Below are 20,310 nucleotides of genomic sequence, written 5' to 3'. Positions count from 1 at the left end.
AATTAGACAATCTGAGTATAATGAGAATTAAATTTAGTAGGTATTAGACAAAGTTTATTGTAGCCCAAACAGCAATTAAACCAAGTTGATAGGGAGGCCAAATGGGTTTATTCCATGTGGTTTAGACTATCTGTATACCAAGAGCATAATGTGATAATATCCTTTCCCAACAAGTTAATCCTCTTCATTCTCTAACAACCCATAATCATGACTCAAACTCATTGATTAAACGTCTCATTAAATGCGTTATTTATTCATTCCATGATTCATCACAACCAGCTTCATAAACAAAGAAATATTAACCAATCTTGTCATATTGCAAGAAATAAAAACAATCAACTCAATTAAATCAAAACCACAATAATGTATCGAAAACAAGGGGCAAAGGATACAGAAATCTGGGGCAAAACAGGCTACAGGCTAAAAAAATGGACTCAGTTGGACACCAACCACAATCTCTATCGTGTGTCAATTCACACCATATGTGTAAATAGCCAACAGCAATTGACACAAGTGTATTAATAAATGACAAAATGTAAATGTCAATACAGTTCAGGTGGGAAAAATACATTGAATTTTGAATCAGCAAGTAATGCCCATGTGTTTGGGTTATTCATAATTTAATCAAAATACCTTATATGTGTTTTAACTTTAAATCTTGATTGATGAATGTGAAATGAAGAAATGTTGAGGAGGAAACTATTATGGGATGTATCATCTGAAAGGAGTACCAAGGAAAGAAACGGAAAATGAGTTAATCTAAATCATCAAAACAAAACATTGCATACTAGTTATGCCTTGTAGATATCAATACAAAATGGGGTTTGGTTAACTCAAACTAAAAACACCATATATGAGACAAGAAATTGGGATGGGATATGATTCACATAAATGTAGAGATAAGTAAATGCTTAAATTGTTCCAATTCCAGTCTGAATATTAAAACATGATGACCTTATATGGAAAGATAATTATGTAACATCAAGGAGGATGTCAAGCTACATTGCATACACACCTTATGTGTTGCATGGGGTCAATATAACTGACATGATATAAGGTTACAATTTTTTTATCATGGAGGACTTATAACTACAAACATAAACACCTAATAAATTGCCGGAGGAGGGGGGGGGGGAAGTCAACATTACCATTATTGGAAGGAGTCACATCAGAGATTGCAGATATGTTTGCTTTAAAAAGAGTTGTTGGTCAGTGATGAACCATAATTCAAAACCAATCCTTTCACTTGAAATGACATATCATTTATGAAAACAATTACTTTTAATACTTATGGAATAGGGAATAAAAACATTCCTGCACAAACACACCAATCATCAAGCCATCATAGAAACACACAACTTCCTGATAACTTTGATATAAATCAGACATATCTAGGTAAAACCACTGCATGCCATCACTCCACAATAGGAGAAAAAAAATCAAGGATTTTAAATAATGCTTCATGCATTTAAAAATGGATCTTATTGCTTATCTCACACATAATATACCTTATCCAATAAAAGAGGTTCATGAGTGGTTCATGATGACTGAAAAAACTGTCTCATTTCATAAGCATTGATTTCACCATAAACTACTAAAATCTGTGATTCCCTTAGATGTTGCAACCACCCAGTTCCAGTAGGCAATAGATTAAAGACTGTATGCCAGAGGCTCATTCAAAGGGGAAGCTGACCCACGCGTCAAGTTGGTTACAAGAAAAGCAGAATAAAAGAAAAATATTGAAGATTTGGCAAAAAAATCTCAGAAGATTAACAGAGCTATGGATTTTTTTTTTGTCTTGTGATGTCACATGTGAGCACCTCCTCCAATGGTCATGTGATATAAATTACATTAAATGCATTTTTTTTCCCGAAAAGAATGATTCAACACATCATATGTTTCTACAAGAATTTTTTTTTTCAGTCATCATGAACCATTTACAAATGGGAATTTATGGAATTCGTATAATACCCCTTTCATACTCCCCTCTTCATTTTTCATCGGTGAACTTCGCCGGCGAACTTCTCCGCCTCGCATTCCTCACTTACCCGGCGAAGAAAAAAATGTACCCTTTCGCACTGACATTTCTTCCCCGGCGAAAGTCAACGGGCGATTGCAGAACAAACAAAAGAAAATTGTAAACATTACTTCTTACCTATTAAAAAAAGGTATAAAAAATTAATTACAACATATTTTGGAAGTATTACGAGAAAAACAAACAATATCACCTTGTTTTTATATTTTAACGTATTTTATACATGGAAAAATTGCTTTTTTAATAAATATTGCTAGTAAAAAAAAAATAATATGTTCAAGGGTATCTACTTGGCCATAGCATTCAGCTGAGCTTGCAACTATCGCGCGCGCGCGGAATCTCGTTACAGGGGACTTCGGGAGAGAAAAAAAATTGACCTCTGACGTCATTAAAGAGGAGAAGTTCTCTGGTTTGCTTTCATACTGGCCTTTTCACCGGTGAACTTCGCCGGTGAAACAGTTTCGCCGGCGAAGTTCCCCACCTCTTGAGGTGGAGAAGTTAGCCGGCGAACTTCACCGGTGAAGTTCTCCTGTGTACCTTTCATACTGGACACTTTCCCCTTCGCCGGTGAAGTTCGCAGGTGAAAAGCGCAGTATGAAAGGGGTATAACATGACATACAGTGTGGCTGCTTGCATATGTCACAAGTGCAAATCTTCCACATTCCTCTTGGAAACTATTTAATAAAGTGGATGAAAAGAGGTATAATAATCATATAAAAGTCTATAATAGTAATAAAGATTGTGTGGATAGACCATAATAAGCTCATAGATATTTTATCAGCTAACTATATTCCTAAATGAAATGCACTGCTTACATAACAACAAGAATGGTTAAACATATCAAGACTGTGTCAAATTACACAGATAAGTTTCCAATACATAGACTCATTTTCCATTTCTATAAGGTATTTTATGCAATTACACTCATATAAAAATGCATGAGGCAGCAAAAATAGCAAAGCTGATCTGATCACTTCCCAGCATACTACGAATAAATAAGCTTTATATACAATATATACTTTCTGTACAAACATACAAACATCTAACTGATAAGAATAATAGTAAGCCATTCATAGTGGACATTAGTAGCCATTGGTAGTGGACATTAGTACATGTTTCGAGTACTAATCTTCTTGAAGCACACACTATCATCTTTCAAGAAACAATAAAAACAGCTCTAAACATCTAAATAAAAATACATTACCAACATGTCACCACACTAAAGAACTTACGAAACCACGAAAACTTCTTCATTAAATTGGTCTTTTTTCCTATTTAAGCAAAAAATATCACTAACATGTCAGTCACATTTGCTCTATGGCGAAGTTACGGTGAGTAAAAAACAGCCATTTTAACATTTTTTGTACCAGCTACACGTACATGGAGGTGGTTTGAATAAAAATGAATAAAACAGCTATTTTCGACTCGCCGTACGGCCACCATAGAGGAAATGTTCTTTTAGGTTTACACCCCGTTTGAATGGGAATACCTCATGGAGATATATGTGAAGCGCAATGATGCAGATAAAATTCATGAAAAAATATAAATTTGTATTTCAGCTGGCCATTTTGACACACAAATATTTTACAGTAATAAACTACTTACTCTGCAGCAATCCACATTACACAAAATTTACCCTCATTTAAGATCAGAAAAACCCACAAAAAAGCATTGTATTGCTTTTCTTTATGTAACTACATTAAAAAATGTATATACACATTTGATTCCTTTTGACATGAATAATTCAAATAATATAATATGCATACACCCACATGACCAGTGCTCTATCTTGCCAATTCATTATTGCTTTATTTTACTAATGAATGGTCAGAAAGAAAGAATTATGACCGGTTATTGTTGTGAGATGGTGACAGCTTATCAAGTAACAAGTATCTACACCATTATGTCATGAACCAAAATTTTACTTGGGAATTTGTGTAATCCCCCAGACTTATTATCTCCGTAATGTCCTTCCCGATGTGTATTTATGTATTAATTATAAATACATCTGGAGGAAAATATTTGTCAAATTCAAAGGGCTTCTTTCATTCCAAAGTGAAAGTTCATTATGACTTTATCTTGTTTTGAAAGAAGCAGAAAAATTAGAGAAAGATATCAGTAAAAGTTTTTTGAAAATCCCACCAAAAGGAGAGTTGTATTTTTTTCTTCAAGCAGCTCCCCGATATATCACAAATTCCAATCAATTTTGAATTCAAAGGGGATGTCAAATTATGTGTCTGATGATATTTCCAACCAACAAATATAATCTTTTTCTTTTTTTGAAAATTACCTTTTATGAAATTCATATCAAAACGATGGACAGAGGAGCTGCTTATCTGTGATGCCACTAAATAAAAAAACTAAAAAATTCACATAACTCTTTCATTCTTTGTAGGATTTTTATCATACCTATACCAATATTTTCTCTATATTTTCTGCTTCTATTAAAATCAACATGTTGCCAGGGTGAACTCCTCCTTAAGAAATGTATTTTTTTACGTGTAACGGAGACTATACGAATGAGAAAAGTTTTGGGCCTTTCATTCAACTGAATTTATGGAACATCATTTGAGATGATATAATTTCATATGTCTATACACTTCCCAACACCTTATTGAAAAATTTAAACAAAAAGACAAGTATTTCATTCTTCAATATTTCATTAGAATGAAATCAATCATAGATTGATTCATCGTATCTCATTTGATATTAGCACCTTTATAGTTAGATGTGTACAGTACAAAATGGCAGCAAGTAACAAGCAATAAGAATAAATAATATTTCTTATAATAATACAACCCCAGCTATATGAACAATAACAAGAATTAACAGCTTTCATTTCCTAAATCCTTCTCCCTCATCTCACTCTCTTTGAAAAAAATAATCAGCTAACTTTGCATTCCACTTTGGCGTCCGCACCAAAATGCTGCGTCAAGTTCAGCTGCTTGGCAATAGCACGAGCGAGGTATGTCATGGTCCCATAGCGACCAATGGGGGCGGTATCATAGAAATGAAGACAGATACCAGCTATACCACCACATGATAATGGAAGGGGAGAAGGTCCTCTTCGATCAGGGGTCGCACAGCATAGTGTAGCATCTCCATCATGGGTCACCTGTAGAGGGAGACAAATAATAGAAACACTTCAAATTCCAAGAAAGACCAAAGAGAAATCATTATTGGAAAGACCTAACTATGATGCATCATCAAAGGACTTCTTGATAGAAGACTGTGAATCAGAATTTTTTCAGGAGAGCTGGGGCTTTGATTTGACTGCTTTGTAAGCTAGAATAAGAATCACTCATATCTTGGGGGCTGTAATATTTTTTTGGGGAAGGGGGTGGGAGTGGCTAGTCTGACACTGAAAAGGGCTAGCTTAACATCAGAAAATAGGTGGAAAACGACATGTAATCTGCAACACAAGCTTGATTGCTTGGTCAGCAGACGACATTCTACACCAGCACTCGACATGAACTGCCAGGAAAAAGGTCATATTTTCACGAGTCAATCCCAACACCAGCCTCATTTCAAGTCAGTGTTTGGCTGGTGTTGGTAAAGTCACAAAACCAACACCAGACTTTAACACCGTAGCTTACTTGAATTCACCCAGTATGGTTTCCTTACAATTGATAAAGAAAAATCTTACCTAAAATGAAAACCTTCATCATATACCTGATTTTAATGATACGAAACACTACAAAATGTATACTGCAAGGTATTATAAAAACGCAATTAAAGTATCAAGTATATAATTTCTTGATTTATACCCCACCCCCTCTGCCATTCTCAAAACCAGTTGAGGACTTAAACTCACAAACCTGCATTTGAATCATGCTCATTAATGAAGCAGCATCCAATAATGAATGCGTACTTTGACCACAGCGTGCTAAATTGAAGCATGTTGCTCAGATTATAGCATCAATGTATCCACTGTTTATGTAAATTAAAGGTCAAGTCCACCTCAGAAAAATGTTGATTTGAATCAATAGAGAAAAATCAGACAAGCACAATGCTGAAAATGTCATCAAAATCGGATGTAAAATAAAAAAGTTATGACATTTCAAAGTTTCACTTATTTTTAACAAAATAGTTATATGAACGAGCCAGTTACATCCAAATGAGGGAGTCAATGATGTCACTCACTCACTATTTCTTTTGTTTTTTATTGTTTGAGTTAAACAATATTTCAATTTTTTACGAATTTGACGATTAGGACCTCCTTGCCTGAAGCACAAAATGTTAAAATAATGAAATTCCACGTGTTCAGGGAGGAATGAAACTTCATTTCACACGACAATGACGAGAAAATAAAAATATTTCATATAATAAAATACAAAAGAAATAGTGAGTGAGTGATGTCATCAGTTCCCTCAATGGCATACCGACCAATATGTGCATATAACTGTTTTGTGAAATGAAGCGAAACTTTAAAAATGTCATAACTTTCTTATTTTACATCCAATTTTGATGAAATTTTCAGTGTTATGCTTGTTGGATTTTTCTCTTTTTATTAAAATCAAGTTTTGTTGGGGTGGACTTGTCCTTTAATTCACATAACTAATAATTTTTCTGTTTCAACACAAGCCTACTTATTCCAAAGATTCCATTCCCCTTTAATGGCCATTGCGGATGCATCCCACTTTCCAATGGCACCGACCCCCTCCTAGGATGGAAGCCAATGGTAATCCCCTCCTCACGTCCGATGTTACCTTGATGATGTTATATAGTGAAACCTCTTTTAAAAATAGTTCATAATAACAATATTATAAAAGATATGTTACGCAGGCCTTCATCTCCACTACCCCCTCCCAAAGAAACTAGAATCAAATGATAGAAAGGATGAGGTTAGCTCCTATAGATCTGGACAACATCCAGTTCATACTAGCAAGTGTAAGACATTTCTCAATCACTTTTCTTTCAAGTTATTTAACAAAGCACATGGAATGGAAATTACATCAGAAATAGAAGTCTTCAAAAAATGATGATTAATGGTAAGAAAAAAGTAAAAGAATGTCCTCTCTAGTCTCCACATCGTCACCACCTAAGGAGAAGTTGAAAAATTGAACATTCCCTTATCCCTCCGACTCAAGCCAGCATTTTCTCATCTCTTCAATTCAAGCCAACCTTCTCTCATCTATCCAAATACTCAAACCTGAACTCTTTCTGGTTTACAGTCCTTACTCAGGTCCAAAAATACTCTTTTTTTCTAAACTTTCATTTGTTGGCCTCTTAATTTAACTTTTATCTCTATCCACTCTAGGACTCACCACATGGTATACCGTAAACCACTTCCACAATTTATACCAACTTAAAAACTGAAAGATTGACTTTGAAAAACAACAATTTGTAAAGCTACTCATTAAAAAGCAAGCACAAATTATAATTTTGAGGTTTTTATCAAGGTATTTCAATATACACACCCTTTGTTGTCAAAGAACAAGTCCACCCTCCCCCCCCAAAAAAAAAAATTTGAATAAAAGAAATTTCGTCAGAACCGGATGTACAATAAGAATTTACTACCATTATGCCAGTTTGATTTTTCTCTTTTCATTCAGATCAACTTTTTGCTGGGGTTGACTTGTCCTTTAAGGGAAAAGAGTGCAGATTAAAGGTCATCGAATTCACCTGTGCTTAAATCTAAATGCAGAGGGGGATATCAAATTCATTAAAAATAAGTAATTAGTACCGTAAACTACCCTTTAAAAACTGATATATTGAGGCTTTTCAACACGCACTCATCTGAGTAAAATCTCTTAAAGGTCAAGTCCACCCCAGAAAAATGTTGATTTGAATCAATAGAGAAAAATCAGACAAGCACAATGCTGAAAATGTCATCAAAATCGGATGTAAAATAAGAAAGTTATGACATTTCAAAGTTTCACTTATTTTTAACAAAATAGTTATATGAACGAGCCAGTTACATCCAAATGAGGGAGTCAATGATGTCACTCACTCACTATTTCTTTTGTTTTTTATTGTTTGAGTTAAACAATATTTCAATTTTTTACGAATTTGACGATTAGGACCTCCTTGCCTGAAGCACAAAATGTTAAAATAATGAAATTCCACGTGTTCAGGGAGGAATGAAACTTCATTTCACACGACAATGACGAGAAAATAAAAATATTTCATATAATAAAATACAAAAGAAATAGTGAGTGAGTGATGTCATCAGTTCCCTCAATGGCATACCGACCAATATGTGCATATAACTGTTTTGTGAAATGAAGCGAAACTTTAAAAATGTCATAACTTTCTTATTTTACATCCAATTTTGATGAAATTTTCAGTGTTATGCTTGTTGGATTTTTCTCTTTTTATTAAAATCAAGTTTTGTTGGGGTGGACTTGTCCTTTAATTCACATAACTAATAATTTTTCTGTTTCATCACAAGCCTACTTATTCCAAAGATTCCATTCCCCTTTAATGGCCATTGCGGATGCAGCCCACTTTCCAATGTCACCGACCCCCTCCTAGGATGGAAGCCAATGGTAATCCCCTCCTCACGACCGATGTTACCTTGATGATGTTATATAGTGAAACCTCTTTTAAAAAATAGTTCATAATAACAATATTATAAAAGATATGTTACGCAGGCCTTCATCTCCACTACCCCCTCCCAAAGAAACTAGAATCAAATGATAGAAAGGATGAGGTTAGCTCCTATAGATCTGGACAACATCCAGTTCATACTAGCAAGTGTAAGACATTTCTCAATCACTTTTCTTTCAAGTTATTTAACAAAGCACATGGAATGGAAATTACATCAGAAATAGAAGTCTTCAAAAAATGATGGTTAATGGTAAGAAAAAAATAAAAGAATGTCCTCTCTAGTCTCCACATCGTCACCACCTAAGGAGAAGTTGAAAAATTGAACATTCCCTTATCCCTCCGACTCAAGCCAGCATTTTCTCATCTCTTCAATTCAAGCCAACCTTCTCTCATCTATCCAAATACTCAAACCTGAACTCTTTCTGGTTTACAGTCCTTACTCAGGTCCAAAAATACTCTTTTTTTCTAAACTTTCATTTGTTTGCCTCTTAATTTAACTTTTATCTCTATCCACTCTAGGACTCACCACATGGTATACCGTAAACCACTTAAACAATTTATACCAACTTAAAGAGAAATTCCAGTAGTTGCAGGAAACACTGATTTCATGAGAAAGTCTGTAAAACCAGGCTTAATTGTCAGTATATCATCGAGGATCTAGATCTGGTACAGTTACATAAACTGAACTTTGTGAAATCTTGAAATCTACGCTGAAAAACGTTCACACTGAAGATCCCCAACACAGATAGGCACACATGGGACAGTGTATTATTATTGCTGGAATAAAGACCCGACGGAAGTGACCGAATCCGCGCTTATTTTGCTTATTTCTCAGCAATTACACAATTTCTCGCAGAATCCTTTGGCACATATTTTTTATTCATACAAACAGACACTTGGGTGGTCATTATATTAGATTCTGTAAAAAGTCATTTTGAGATCGTTACCAAAACTGGAATTTATCTTTAAAATCTGAAAGGTTGACTTTGAAAAACAACAATTTGTAAAGCTACTCATTAAAAAGCAAGTACAAATTATAATTTTGAGGTTTTAACAAGGTATTTCAATATACACACCCTTTGTTGTCAAAGAACAAGTCCACCCTCCCCCCCCACAAAAAAAAAAATTGAATAAAAGAAATTTCGTCAGAACCAGATGTACAATAAAAATTTACTACTATTATGCCAGTTTGATTTTTCTCTTTTCATTAAGATCAACTTTTTGCTGGGTTGACTTGTCCTTTAAGGAAAAGAGTGCAGATTAAAGGTCATCGAATTCACCTGTGTTTAAATCTAAATGCAGAGGGGGATATCAAATTCATAAAAAATAAGTAATTAGTATCGTAAACTAGCCTTTAAAAACTGACATATTGAGGCTTTTCAACATGCACTCATCTGAGTAAAATCTCTTAAAGGTCAAGTCCACCCCAGAAAAATGTTGATTTGAATCAAGAGAGAAAAATCAGACAAGCACAATGCTGAAAATTTCATCAAAATCGGATGTAAAATAAGAAAGTTATGACATTTCAAAGTTTCGCTTATTTTCAACAAAATAGTTATATGAACGAGCCAGTTACATCCAAATGAGAGAGTCGATGATGTCACTCACTCACTATTTCTTTTGTTTTTTATTGTTTGAATTATACAATATTTTCAATTTTTACGAATTTGACGATTAGGACCTCCTTGCCTGAAGCACAAAATGTTAAAATAATGGAATTCCGTGTGTTCAGGGAGGAATGAAACTTCATTTCACATGACAATGACGAGAAAATAAAAATATTTCATATTTCATATAATAAATTACAAAAGAAATAGTGAGTGAGTGATGTCATCAACTCTCTCATTTGGATGTAACTGGCTCGTTCATATAAATATTTTGTTGAAAATAAGCGAAACTTTAAAATGCCATACCTTTCTTATTTTACATCCGATTTTGATGAAATTTTCAGTGTTATGCTTGTTGAATTTTTCTCTTTTTATTCAAATCAAGTTTTTGTTGGGGTGGACTTGTCCCGTAATAATAATATTCTGGTCATTCATTTTTTTAGAGTACAACCTGTAACATCATTGCCAATAATCGTAAATACATATCTAATTCATATTTCCTTCTAAACCAGTTGATTGCTGAATTTGCTTCTCTTGATAGGCCTAATACAGGAATGATCATTTCATTATCAAAATGGTTACCCGTATGTATGTACTTCTCAATTGGCTATATACTGTAGGGTTGAGTACAAATTAACTATGGTATCATCATTAAACTTGTTGAACTCAGATTTGTATTGCGCTAATGAGATAACCATGATACAACAGTATTTGGTTACATGTTGATTGTTTTCCCTCATTTTTTCACATCAAAGGAAGATATAATCCGTCTACAAATCATGAAGTCAAGAACCTATGGCAAGCTCAAGTGTACAAAACATCTTAATTGGATAGAAAGAATACAATTATTAAATAATTCAATGCAATTAAAGATGTCCAGTTTGCACACTGACCCACTGACCTGAAGAAGCATTTCAAACCCCTTTCCCATTATAAGGATATTCATCTATCATGCAGTTTAAATTAATAGAAGTGTGAAAGAGGCCCATGGGGTTATCTTGTGTCCCATGTATAAAACACTTTAATCTATATGACACAATATAAAAAGTGACCTTCTGTAATGGATTTGTGTTTAGTATTCCATCAGATACAAGTATGTTGGTGTATAAAGATTTTGATTAATAAATCTTTAAATCATTTGGGGGAGAAAGATAGAGAGGTGAGAGAGAGATGAGGCAGGAAGGGCGGGGGAGAAAATAAGTGAGACGTATACATGAAGAAAGGAAGGGTGAGGGAGAGAGATTTTTAAAAATGTAATAGTAGGATTAGGACAGAAAAAACACAACAAAATTAGTTTGTTCTGGGTCTCATGGTCTAGTGCCGTGGTTTATGACTCCTGTCTTTCAATCAGAGAGACGTGAGTTCGAATCCAAGCCATGGCATGTTTGCCTTCAGCAAGAAATTTACCCACATTGTGCTGCACTCAACCCAGGTGAGGTGAATGGGTGCCTGGAAGGATTAATTCCTTGAATGCACCATACAAATAGGCAGCTCGATAATCGGTGCCTCATAAATAATAAACATTAGTATTGGTATTAGTTTGTAGAACAGACAGAACAAGAGATTGGAGTAAATAAGAATGAAAACAGTTTGATATTCAATCAGGGTCAACTGATGAAGCAAGAGATATCTATCTGGTCACAGCTTGTTCTCTCAAACAGATCATATCAAGAAAGGGATCTTGTCAACACAGATGGTGACAAGAAAGGGATGGTTATCTCATAATAATTAGCACTCATCTCCTGTATCTCTCTTTCTCCATCTATGCATTTACATTGGTCTCTGAGCAGAGGAGAATTCCATCTTTAAAACCATTAAAACCAGTTGATCCAATCATGGACCTGGTTCAGTGTGTGAAATAATCTTATAGAAATAATATAACTTCACTCAAAGCAATGTTGAAAAGAATATTCAAAGTAACTTGTTCTCAGAGTTATGATGGTTATTCAAGAAATACCCCCATCGTGGCAAAGTCTGTTGACCTTTGACCTTGGTCATGTGACCTGAAACTCATGCAGGATATTCAGTGATACTTGATTACTCTTATGTCCAAGTTTTATGAATCAGATCCATAAACTTTCAAAGCTATGATCGTAATTCAACAGATAACCCCCAACATGGCAAAATTTCATTGACCTTTGACCTTGGTCATGTGACCTGAAATTCACAAAGGATGTTGAGTAATACTTGATTACTCTTATGTCCAAGTTTCATGAATATGATCCATAAACTTTCAAAGTTATGATGGTAATTCAACAAATAACCCCCAACTTGGTCAAACTTCATTGACCTTCATTGACCTTTGACCTGTGAATGTCAACTTCATCATGTGACCTGCAACTCGCACAGGATATTAAGTGATACAGTACTCTTATGTCCAAGTTTCATGAACTAGGTCCACATACTTTCTAAGTTATGCTGTCATTTGAAAAACTAAACCTTCGGTTAAGATTTGTTGTTGACGCCGCCATCGGAAAAGCGGTGCCTATAGTCTCACTCTGCAATGCAGGTGAGACAAACAAGGGAAGCCATGCTGAACAATTCATGTCCAAATTTAGTCATGGCCAATTTACATAAGGTTTAAACTAATTGGAATCGCAAGACATTGAAATGCCAATTATCTTTGTCTTAATACGCTATCGCTGTAAAAATAATTCATTTTCATGCCTAGAATATACTTTTCCTTGGAGTTTTCTGAAGCCATACATTCAGGCAACTAATATTTCAAAGATTTTTTTACTAATGATTCTATTATATCTTTTCTCTTTACTACTGTATAAAACTTTATTTTCCAAGTGCGGTCCAAAAGCAGAAATCATGCCCCACATGTATAAAGTAAAATGATGATGTTTGATATATGAAAAATATAGACAGAATGATTCACACACAAAAAAAATCTAAAATTTTAAAAACTATAGTACCTGAAAAATAGTTGGAACTATAAGAGATTTGGACAGACCAAAATGATAAAATTCAAGAAAATTGCAGACCATAAAGTTTATTCAAATCAAAATATTCATATAAAAATTGATGTTAAAATGTAATACCAATCATACAGTAAAATAGCATCAAGCAAAATAACAGAACCCCCCCCCCACAAAAAAATAAAATAAATAATCGGTAATGGATAGCACTGATACATGTGTTTCAGTGATGAAAAATTCATGGTAATGATTATAACAGAAGGTTCAAATATAAGGCAAGGCTCTACACAGAGCATTCCTCATCTATACATGTATGTATAATACACCTAGTACTAATGACAACATTCTTTATCTTTACAAATGAACTAAATTGCCAGGGCCATGATATCTGATATTATTCACCTTATTACTCGACTATTCCAGAAAATATCAACAAAAAGCAGGGAAAGTTTTATCAACGCTTTTGTCCGACAAGTTATCAAATCTGGCAACTTTCCTTGAATTGGATTGGCGAAGAATCACTGTTATTATGGTAACTGTCAGATAAAATGAAATGCTCTCAAGAATAATTGATATCGGCCTACACGCTATCAGGGAAGTAATGTAATAAGGGTCTCCTATTTGTACATAAAAAGTTACATTAAATGAAAAATCTTTTAAATTACATACAATGTACAAGTAATAGTTACTAAACATCAAGTGTAATAGTCAATGAATGGTTATATGAATCTTGATGAAAATATTTTCCACTTTCACTGAAAAAGTTCCTTAGAACTTCTATTACTAGGTCTGAAATTCGTTTGATCTGGACTTGGTGCCCATAAAGAGGCTGTGGTGTGAACGAGGAAGAAGGGTAGTGTGGGAGCATAATGAAGTCATTCCATAGACTCATAGATCAGTAATACATGTAGCAAAGGATCTAGCCTCTAGGGAGGGGTACACGAGCCCCTATTTAGACTTTTTCTTTGCCAATTTCACTTTTAACTTACCCCCCCCCCCTTCAAATCCTTGATCAGCCCCTGAGCATTTGTAAGTATCAAGGGCAGAAATCTCTCCCCAAAGGCAGGGGGGGACAAGGGGCTAGAAAATTTTGACAAGGCCCCCCTCCCCCCCAAAAAGGTTATCCTAAATGAAGGATATTTCGACCAAAATAAATTTGACAAGCAAAAAAAAAAGACAAAAAAAGAGGTTATCACCCAAATGTAAGGTCATTGGTCATTTAGACAAAAATGAATTTGACAAGCAAAAAAAAAAAAATTATCACCCAGATGTAAGGTCATTTAGATAAAAATTAATTTCACAAAAAAAGTTAACAACAAAAAAGTAAGGTCATCTTGTCAAAATACATGCTTTATTTTGATTTTGAATGATGTATTTCTTTCCATTATAAAATACCAAAAATAGTAGGGGGTACATTTTATATTGTGTCCCCCTACTATTTTGGGCAGGGGGGGGGCAGACACGTCCCCCTGGGATTTCATTTCACTCAGTAATTTTAACAAAACTGTAATCAGTTTTAACCAGGTACAGTAGACGGGTCGTGGTAAAAAAAATAGTTTTTCATTCAAATTGAAATCAGATTAATCCGAGGGTTCCTATCTAAACCACTGATTAAAACGTCATTAGAGTTAAACCTCAAATTGATGTTGATATCTACATGTAAGTAGAAAAAAATCATACCAATAAACACAACTTGAACAATCTTTGCTGATTATAGTTTGGTTACTACTTTGGTATGTCCATCAATTTTTTCTCTGACAAATTCCATCCTCACAATATTTCTCCTCATTCCAAACTTATTGTATTATATATATAAACAAAATCTAACTCAGCCAAACCCACGTGATGCATTTAAAGTTTAAACTGCACTTATATCAAGAGATATGTAGTTTGTATCATAAAACTTCGCTGAAATGCAGGAAAGGTTTGGTCTGTGTATGGGCAAAATATAGTATTACCCGTACTTATCATATAAAAGTAGCATGATGGTGACTCGAATGGTACAAAGGAAATCAAGGTTAATTTTGCTCTAAGTTTTGATGTCTACAATTAACACAGTGACATCCACAAGGGGGGGGGGCACAAACTTCAGATATAATTCAAATATTCAATCCATATTTTTTGGGGGGGAGGGGTGACCATATCAACTCTACTGGACCACAAGTAAGCATCCCCCATTTTTAATTCACTTTTATTTTGGTTGATGCTTTATAATTACAATCCATCTTTTTTTTTTTTGGGGGGGGGGTATGACCATATCAACTCTACTGGACCACAAGAAAGCATCCCCCATTTTATTCACTTTTATTTTGGTTCATGCTAATGAATGGCTCATTTCATCCTCTTCATAACCCTGCCCCACATCAACTTTGTAAATGCAATCATCTTGGGGAGTGTTTCATCAAGCACCCTGCCAGTGATTTCTACTAACTATATGTTACAAGCTACTGAAACCCTTGCATCTGATTGGCTGAGAGCAGAATTTCTCAGTGAAAGATTCTTGATGAAATGCAATCATCTGATGGTATGTTAACCAACATGCACTCTCCATCTGGACTGTGACGAGCGCACCAGACCACGGCCAATTACTCAAGAATTTGTGATGACGTCAGGAGGAAGGGATATTGCGATTATTTATACTTTGAGTTTGTCGGTTTTCATCATTTAATCATGTAGCTGATATACCAAATGATGGCGTGGTAAATAGATTTACTCCTCCATTCTATCAGAGGACATCAACTTGCACAAATTCAACTTAGGGCGTGTTTATGCTTCCACTTTTCAGGCCAGTATCAGCGTTTTCGTACATGATTATTCCAAAACACGGTTGCGTCCATGCTTACTTTCATTTAAACAACGTTTCAGAATGTCCATTGTAAACTTACAAAAAGGTGCATTTAAAAATGTTGATTGACTAGAATCAGGGTTTTGGGGGAAGTGAGATGAAAATCAGGGGGCAAATTCAGTCGCATGTTCTAACGGGGATTTACCTCCACAGAACTACCTCTCGTCTCCCTGGTTCTAATAATGACCAATGTAAATTTACACATTTTATTATAAGTCAAATATTATCGCTATTACTACTCATCTCATATGTCATCACAATGACTGTTGAGGGATTTACAAAAAACCTTGATCATGAGTTATGATGAGACATCACTGAGCCAGAAGCCCCAGTATCAAATAAATACATGTCTTGCGTAAACTTTAATATCCTTTATTTTGTCATACTATCATCCTCACCAAGGATCACAACATTTATCCAATAAAACACATATTACTTCAATATCCTATATATGATACCTGTTTTAGAGCATACAGATTCATATATGAATCGACTAATTCATTAAAACGGTGATTTTATATTTATTTTGGCACCTACAAGAATGTAGGCCAATATGCAAAAAAATATTTAGAGTTTTATGAGCTTATTTTTGTCTATATTTTGCATATGAGGCAAACTATCACTTCCATGGCAAGCAAGATGTATTCTCTGTCCTTCCTCAACTTCACTTTGGAAACATAGCTATATCCAGCTTGCCTCAAAAGTGAGAGTTTGCCCATCACCTTTCCAACGGTCAGGATCATTGCCCCCCCCCCGGAATTTTTATTTTAAAAAAATGTACAGTAAATGCTATCATTAACATCTTACTCAAGCTGTAAAATACTCCATAACAACTTTTTTTTTCACTTTTCTAATTTTAATTTTTTTTCATAGGTACACATAAAACGCATACAGAAGGTCACCTTTTTTCAAAATAACTAACGAAATCCTGCATAATCTCATTTCATTGAGTTTAAACAAGACAATTGCAAAACATGTTTTCAAAAGCAAATGGCATGTTTTTGTTGTTGCAAATAGACATTGCATATTTTCAATGTAGCTCTATCTCATAACAACCACTCCCCCCTTCCACAATCTCTCCATCTCTCTTTTCTCAAGTTTTTAGTCAACTTTCTAAGGTTTCTACTTTCTAATAAGGTTAGTAACCAACACAAACAACTTGTCTGTCAGTCAAGCAGTCAGTGTTGTCCAATCATGTATTATTTCCATTGAACAGGTTTGGCTGGATTACCTCCCATTTGAAGCAATCATCCTTTTAGCTCCACTTTGCATGATTCAGTGCATCCTCCAACCTAACCCAACTCACCTGCTTCTCTCGCTTCTTCAACATCTTCTTTGGCTGTCTCCTCCTCAAACCACCCACCTCAAGCCCTCCTTTAATGTGCTCATCCTTCCCACCTCATTTTCCTCTGCCAACTGGCCCAATGCTTTTTTTCTAAATCCACCATCTTCATCAAATCCTCTGTCTTCTTCCTATCCATCAACTTTACACCACACATCTCTCACCATTGTTCTCTCTGTCCTCTGATTTTCATTCAAACCCCATGCTTCGCTCCAATCATTAATAACAATCATATTTGTAATGTGCACATAAGCACCAAACTGATAGCTGCACTGCCTGCAGGTGCTCAAGCATTCAAGGAATTTCTACCTACCGGGTATCCATTCACCTCACCTGGGTTGAGTGCAGCACAATGTGGGTAAATTTCTTAAAGGGAAACACCAAATAGCTGGGAATTGAACCCACATCTCTCGGATTGGAAGACGAGTCATAACCACAAGACCACACCGCCCAAAGATATATGTATCATCATCGATCTCACACAACTCTTATACACTACATTTGACCTCCTCACCTTCACCCCAGACCACTCGTCCAACTTCCCACCATCATAAAGCAAGTAACGCCTGGGTGACCAAGGGTGATTGTTTGCACTGTTCTTTGTATAGTAGGCCGCTACCTTCCATCCCAACCTACGGGCTGGGTGGTGTCAGTACTTAATTGTCACCAATAGATGACCTGGCGTCCTTCCTGAAGCTAATTTAGCTCAAGTCTTGAACATCCACACCCATCATGTGGGGGCGTCGTGGTCTAGTGGTTATGACTTTTGTATTTCAATCTGAAGGACGTGGCTTCAATTCCCAGCCATGGCATGTTTTCCTTTCGCAAGAAATCTACCCACATTGTGCTGCACTCAACCCAGGTGAGGTGAATGGGTACCAGGTAGGAAGAAATTCCTTGAATGCTCGAGCAATATGGCAGCACAGCTAAAGCTGGTGTAATTATAGCAATTTATAATTCCAGCTATTATCATCATTATGCAAGGCCAATTTCATGTCCATCATGAGCTAACCAACCTCAATTTATATGGCTTCATATTTTTCCCCTTATCAAGTTTGAAATTGAACCAACCTCAATTTATATGGCTTCATATTTTTCCCTTTATCAAGTTTGAAATGAAACCAACCTTACTTTATTTGGCTTCACATGTTTCTGTCTCTCAAGTTTAAGCTCCATATCATTTCTATAGTCCCAATCCCACTAGCTGAAATTTAGTTTCTTAAAATGACTTTTAACCACACCATTTTCACCATTTCTATTAATTTTTATAATTTGTGTGATAAAAAAAAACTTTTTGAAAACTCATAATGCATGTGGTTAAAAACACTACAAGGGCAATTTTATCAAATGTATGAATACTTCACATGACATGTTATGCTGTTACATGTTTTTATTTTCTCACTTTTGGTATCACATTTATGAACACAAAAGGATCATAGGGTTTCAGTATATATTGCACTGCTCTTAAAAAATTTTAAGAGCATTTTTTTTATACAAACAACTGGAAAATACTAATTGTGACCAGCCGACCCAAAACCAACACTAAGCTCCACAGGAATGTTTTCTGTAAATAGCTAAATTAGCAAATGATCTTTAAAAAGTAAAAATGAGAAAATAAGGTAAAGTTAGATTAACAAGTGGAATGCCTCTGGCCGTCTCACCTGCATCACGCGGTTCAATATAGCAGCAGTGCTGGCTTTGAATACTACTCTAACTTGCACAAGATGTTCAGTGATACATGGTTACTCTTATGTCCACTTTTTATGAACTAGACCAATAAACTTACAGAGATATGATGGTTATTCAACAAAAAACCCCAACATGGCCAAAGTTCATTGACCTTACATGACCTTTGACCTTGATCATGTGACCTGAAACTCGAACAGGATGTTCAGTGATACTTGATCACTCTTATGTACAAGTTTCATGAATCAGATCCATAAACTTTCAAAGTTATGATGGTAATTCAACAGATACACCCAATTCGGCCAAAGTTCATTGACCTTTGACCTGGGTCATGTGACCTGAAACGCGCACAGGATGTTCAGTGATACTTGATTACTCTAATGTCCAAGTTTAATGAACTAGACCAATAAACTTTCAAAGTTATGATGGTAATTCAACAGATACCCCCGATTCGGCCAAAGTTCATTGACCCTAAATGACCTTTGACCTTAATCATGAGACCTGAAACTTGCACAAAATGTTCAGTGATGCTTGATTACTATTATGTCCAAGTTTCATGAATCAGATCCATAAACTTTCAAAGTTATGATGGGAATTCAACAGATATCCCCAATTCGGCCAAAGTTCATTGACCCTAAATGACCTTTGACCTTGGTCATGTGACGTGAAACTCATGCAGGATGTTCAGTGATACTTGATTAACCTTATGTCCAAGTTTCATGAACTAGGTCCATATACTTTCTAAGTTATGACGTCATTTCAAAAACTTAACCTCAGGTTAAGATTTGATGTTGACGCCGCCGCCGCCGTCGGAAAAGCGGCGCCTATAGTCTCACTCTGCTTCGCAGGTGAGACAAAAACGAGATTCAAGAGCTACTTTGACAACTTTATTTTCAAACTGCATGGATGTTTCCCTGAGATTGTACATGTATAGATCTCATTCTTGAGTTAATCAAGATATTCAATCCTTCTTTTCTCATTGCTGTCACTGAATCTATTCTATACTCAAACACTTGAAAGGGTTACTTTTGATAGACTTGGAAAAGTTAAATATCATTTTATAGCTTCCTGAAAATATCAAAACTCATTTTGAATCACTTTATTGTTGGTTTTGGGGTGGAAGATGACATTTTTTATACTTCCCTCTCTACTGCACCTCATTCCATATCATAATAATATTTACTCATTTCAACTTGATCAAAATTAATGATGTAACACATTCAGTCATAACTAATACATGCGTCCATAAATATGAATACAAAATAGAGACAACTAAATTATAAGTATCCAAAAATCCAAGGAAACTGAAAAAAAAAGCA

The 20,310-nt window shown here is 35.1% G+C and overlaps 1 protein-coding gene across 2 annotated transcripts in view; it reads right to left on the bottom strand.

The window, feature by feature from the left end:
• Positions 1-4,345: 4,345 nt before the first annotated feature.
• Positions 4,346-20,310, bottom strand: part of LOC121409262 (phosphorylase b kinase regulatory subunit alpha, liver isoform-like) — a 57,100-nt gene continuing 41,135 nt past the window's right edge. For both annotated transcript variants that reach the window (XM_041601144.1, XM_041601153.1), the window contains one exon: positions 4,346-5,150. In XM_041601144.1, coding sequence (XP_041457078.1) covers positions 4,920-5,150 — 231 coding nt within the window. In that variant the 3' untranslated portion in view covers positions 4,346-4,919. The remainder of the gene's footprint in view (positions 5,151-20,310) is intronic.

Source organism: Lytechinus variegatus, chromosome 1, assembly GCF_018143015.1.
Source record: "Lytechinus variegatus isolate NC3 chromosome 1, Lvar_3.0, whole genome shotgun sequence".
In the NCBI taxonomy this organism is placed as follows: domain Eukaryota; kingdom Metazoa; phylum Echinodermata; class Echinoidea; order Temnopleuroida; family Toxopneustidae; genus Lytechinus; species Lytechinus variegatus.
The sequence above is the reverse complement of the archived record's forward strand: the minus strand, read 5'-3'. Positions and strand labels throughout refer to the sequence as shown.